At 35.6% G+C, this 5,255-nt stretch overlaps 1 protein-coding gene across 1 annotated transcript; it reads right to left on the bottom strand.

The window, feature by feature from the left end:
* Window positions 1–1,894: 1,894 nt before the first annotated feature.
* On the bottom strand, window positions 1,895–5,241 carry selenow1 (selenoprotein W, 1). The gene is made up of 6 exons (XM_079607280.1): window positions 4,375–5,241; window positions 3,693–3,717; window positions 3,532–3,585; window positions 3,337–3,411; window positions 2,348–2,444; window positions 1,895–2,225 (listed from the first exon to the last, which is right to left on the bottom strand). The coding sequence occupies exons 1-5, from the start codon at window positions 4,401–4,403 to the stop codon at window positions 2,367–2,369; spliced, it is 261 nt and encodes an 86-aa protein (XP_079463406.1). The 5' UTR covers window positions 4,404–5,241; the 3' UTR covers window positions 1,895–2,225; window positions 2,348–2,366.
* Window positions 5,242–5,255: the final 14 nt, after the last annotated feature.

The raw sequence follows: 5,255 nt of genomic DNA, 5'->3' as shown, positions 1-5,255 counted from the left end.
AGGCCACAAAAGATTCCTACTGTCTCGTTAGGATACTGTATTACAAAATTACGGGACTTGTTAGGTGGCATTTACAACATTTGTGTCTCTGCATCACTCGTTGTAGGAGGGACAGATTATATCATCTATTGCAACTCAATTGTCTTCGGACATAATCAATTTATATTTTATTCAAAGAACTTATGACTAGTATGAGGCATACATATAGCCTATTCAACTACATAATGATATGTATATTTATTGCAATTGTGTCTGGTTTCTCTCACGGTTCCTGCCAGCTTTTATAGCCTATAGGGATTGTAGTGTCTACAAATAAAGTTGCAATTATATCAAAATGTACTATTCCTATATTTTTAATAACATATTGGATCATTTAATATAAATTATTTTTTTTATTCATGTGCCCTCATAATATTTAATAAAATAACTTCCCCTCCAGACTTCTCTTCTGCTGTTCACTAACATCTGATAGACGTCTCTAAGATGTCCGTTTTACATTCTAAATCATAAAACATCTTAAAGACATTTTCTAAACGTCTATTTGACATTTGACACAAAACATCCTAAAGACATATTGCAGATGAGCAAACACTCTAAAAAATACGTCATATGTAAACACGCACATCAAATAGACGTATCAAGGAGATCCACTAATAGAAAACCACAACGATTTAATGAACCAGTTAATTCCCGATGGACAAAATCAAGTCCCACCATACATTATTTTTTTATTGTTCGAGAAGTCATTTTATGTGGATAATTGTCACAATAAAGAATAATAAGAAAAAAAAGACTATCAAAACTTTTGTTTCATGCCAACTTTAAAGTACCCCTGTTGTCAATAATTTTATCCCTTAAAACTCTCTGATTTGGTGATCTCTGATCACCAAAATTAGTTTTTCCTTGAAAAAAATTCTTCATACCTTAAAATAGCTTGAATGTAACTCTACACCCTTGCCTCATTTAGTATATGCAGTTCTGTGAATATACAAATTAACCCCGCCTCCACTCACTCACACCTGCTCAAAGATTCACTCATTTACGATAACACCTTGACGTGATTGGTTACACAAGGTAGTTTGTGAGGTCAGAAACAACCACGATTTTAAACCACGTTTTTGAGACAGTCTTTGATTCACTGCAGTTTTAAGGAGAAAATACTCAGCGACAAGCACATTAAAAACACCACATAGACATATAAACAACATTAAAAGCTTGATTTTCACCAGAGGGGGACTTTAAATGATTATTTTCATGACCTCATATTACCGGTAATTGAAAGACTACGTGGATTTATACCTTTAAAAAATGTTTTTTGTGCGTGTGAACATGCGCACATCTTCCGGAAAATCACTGCCAGTGGGAATGAACCAAAAGCAAATGATCCCGACACAAATTATTGATGAATTTCCTGGAATCTCTGTGTGAAAAGGGCTTCTGAAACAGCAAGTGTTGTGGGTTGTCCCAGTTCCGATCCACGGCAGCTCCACCTCGCAACCTACAAGACTTAAAGGATCTTCTGCTAACGTCTTGGTGCCAGACACCACAGGACAACTTCAGGGCCAGGGGTCTTGTAGAGTCCATGCCTCGGCGGGTCGACGCTGTTTTGGCAGGACATAGAGGACCAACAGCATATTAGGCAGGTGTTCATAATGTTTTGGCTCATCTGTATAATTACACAAAAGCAAAATATTTGAATGGAACTAAAATGGCAAGATTGTAAAATGTATCAATTGTCCCTTTAAAGTTTCATCTTCTCCCTCGATTTTATGTTTTGATAATGCTCCGAACCCTTCAATGACAGAGACTCACATTATGCCTTGCTAAATAACACATTATGTCACATTGTTAATTGGGAATTTTAAAAAGCGTAGAAAAATAAAAGACAAAATACTTCACCATTAACATTTTTTATTGCATGAAAATCTTAAACAATGCCATAATATTTTGTAAATTGTGCGCTGTAACAGAGGCAAACACACAGAGAAAAACTAAACAAAAACAACAGCCCAAAGTACCTCAACTTTAATCTAATTTTATCATTTCCCTTTATTTTTTCAACCGTTAAAGCATTTATCTGAAGCGGTTTACATATAGAGTTTCCTGCTCTGAGTGTCTTCTCCCGGGAAGAGCGGATAGCATCAAGCAACATCCATGCAGAAAACACTTTGGAAGTCACCATCATTGTTGCCCTGCCCAGGAGTCCAACAAACAGAGAAGAAAAGCTGCGGAGAGAATACAAGACAAAATAGAATTAAAAAGAAAGATAGAAAGACAAGAAGATGAGATGTTAACGTGCATTTTGCCAATATTATAACAAAAAGGCTCTATGGTGGATTATTCTCACCTCTATGATCAGGTCATGCTCATTTCTCCATGGCCTGCTCAATGGCACTCACGATTTTTCTGAGTTTTGAATCGGAGTCAACAAACCCGTCTCCATTCTGTCAAAGAAAATATCAGACAAATATAAAATATTACAGCTGTACTTTACCATAATAGATTTGAGTAGCAAACAATTCAATCAAAAAGACTGTGCAGTAATTAAGAAGACATTTAACTACAATTTAAAGTCACCATGAAATAAAAATGGACAATTCTCTTTTTTTAAGGAATATTGCACTATTTATTATTCGTGGACATCTTTTTTTTATTATTATTCATGTGCCCTTGTAATCTTTAATCAAAATAACTTCCCCTCCCTCTTGCCGCTTCATCTCTTCTCTGATGATGTGTTTACTGGCACGAGGGCGCCCTGTTTACGCCCTACATTCTTTCTTGTTCAAGAGGATGTCTGACCCGGATACATGTCACAATAGTGAAGAAAAGACTATTGCAACTTCTGTTTCATACAGTTTAATTAAGAAACAGTATAAAGCAAGAAGTCATATAATGGTAAATGCAATACGTATTATATATGGTAAATGCAATATGTATTATATATGGTAAATGCAATATGTATTATATATGGTAAATGCAATACGTATTATATATGGTAAATGCAATACGTATTATATATGGTAAATGCAATATGTATTATATATGGTAAATGCAATATGTATTATATATGGTAAATGCAATATGTATTATATATGGTAAATGCAATACGTATTATATATGGTAAATGCAATATGTATTATATATGGTAAATGCAATACGTATTATATATGGTAAATGCAATATGTATTATATATGGTAAATGCAATATGTATTATATATGGTAAATGCAATATGTATTATATATGGTAAATGCAATATGTATTATATATGGTAAATGCAATATGTATTATATATGGTAAATGCAATATATAACAGTGAGAGAGGATCAACTCTTACCTTCTTTGAGTGCACCAACTTGCCATTTACTTCCACCTCAAACCAGCCTGTGGTTGATGGTGTACCCACACCAGTCTAAACATGAGAAATCGAAGTAAAATAAAAAATTATGAGAAAACAACACTTTTCCCATTTGTACATTTTATTTTCAAAATTACATCATAAAAAAAAAAGGCAATCATTAAAGTCACATACGATCTCAAGTTCGCCTGGGAATTCATCCTCAAGCAACGTCTTGAGTTTGGTGAACTATTTGCAAAACAAAAGAACAGATCATGTATAGATGCACAAGATTCTTCCACACGTTAATATTATATTACATTATACACATAATATAAGTAATAAATAAAACCTACCTTGGGCCTGTACCCTCATCCACCACTAGGAGATGAGAAACAAACACACACTCATTTAAATTGTATTCACCAATGGTCAAACCTTAATTTGCATGGTAACTATGGTTTGACTGCACCTTTTGTATGTCTCCCTCATCAGACACACCCAATTCAAGTCTTGCAGTCTGTACTAATGAGCTGATAAGTTGGATCAGGGGTGTTAGGTGAGGGAGGTTTGAGGACCACGGGACTGTTTCGTAAAAAAGTGAGACTGAGCCGGTGAAAGGATCATTTAACATTTCTGATTCCAGTCTTGGCTCGCGAACATGTTTATTATGTAAAGTAAAAATATTTAATCAATGCAAGAATCCAACTCATTAGAAACGCAAGGCTTCATCTGGCACGCCCATTTTTTCTCGACACAAGCTCGACGCCTCGGTTCAAATGTCACATCACTAGCAGCTACACCTAACAACCAGAACACATTGAGCGAAACAACAACAGCAACGCTGTCCGACAAATACAGAATTTAATTAAGTGAGCTTTAATTGGTTAAACAGTTCGTTTTTTCGAACGTGTTAAACTTGGCGTGTAGTTTATACATTTAGATTCTTAAAAAAGGGGAAAAGCCTCTGTCGAAAATCTGGATCGAGCGTCAACAGTGTAACGTTAGCCAAATAAATAGCCTATATAAATAACCTACCAGTAAATGATATGAACTTTGACGATCATCCTGACAGGTGCTGTGGGTCTTGACTGGATCCAGCGGTGGTTGTGCTGTGGTGTGTGTGCAGACACTCAACTGAACTGATGTAATTACTTTCTGTTCTGGAATTTTGTTTTGCTGGGATGTTATGAAAGACTTGAGGCGGAGCAACTGACGCATCATGCACCACCAGCAGAGCACACACACCTCTCGCGAGACTTGATACAGTTCCTGTTCACTACGAAGCAGCCCAGCTTTGACTAGTTCATTTCACTCGATGGTGTGCTTGATGAATGAATTACAGAAAAACGCATGGACTGCAAATATCAACGGAATCATGAGCCGATATTCTACTGATGATAAGTTCACTGAATAAAATTCAATATTTACAATAAGCACTTGGGTCTAACTGGAAAACAACTATTAAATAATAAAATAACTAGAGAACTTTCTAGCGGCTAAAATCAGCTTGAAAATGCTATCTCATGATGAAACAAAGGTGAATCCGTAATTTCTGTAAGTTACCGGTAGGCTACACTGTTATTTCATCAGTCAATCGTGAAAGTCTGGTGGTCGAAAGCTTCTGGAAACATCAAATCCAGGAGAGAAGACAATAAAGGAGCAAGCACAGCAGAGATTCACGAGTGCACATGACAAAGTTTGGGAGCGCACGCGTAAAAACCGAGCGAGAGCAAATGAAAGCTAACGTTACTGCTATAAACTCTTAAAGTGTACTTAAATATGTTTTATTTTTATTTTTTATAATAATAAATTAAAAATATGGCATAGTCGTTTAGGAGGCCTGGTCATAACTTTTCTACTCATTGACCTCCTGCTAGTTGGTCAGACTAGTTATTAAGACAGTCTTAGCATAGTGG

The sequence above is a fragment of the Phoxinus phoxinus genome, assembly GCF_949152265.1.
Source record: "Phoxinus phoxinus genome assembly, chromosome: 3".
Lineage (NCBI taxonomy): Eukaryota > Metazoa > Chordata > Actinopteri > Cypriniformes > Leuciscidae > Phoxinus > Phoxinus phoxinus.
This window is presented reverse-complemented; position numbering and strand designations above follow the sequence as displayed.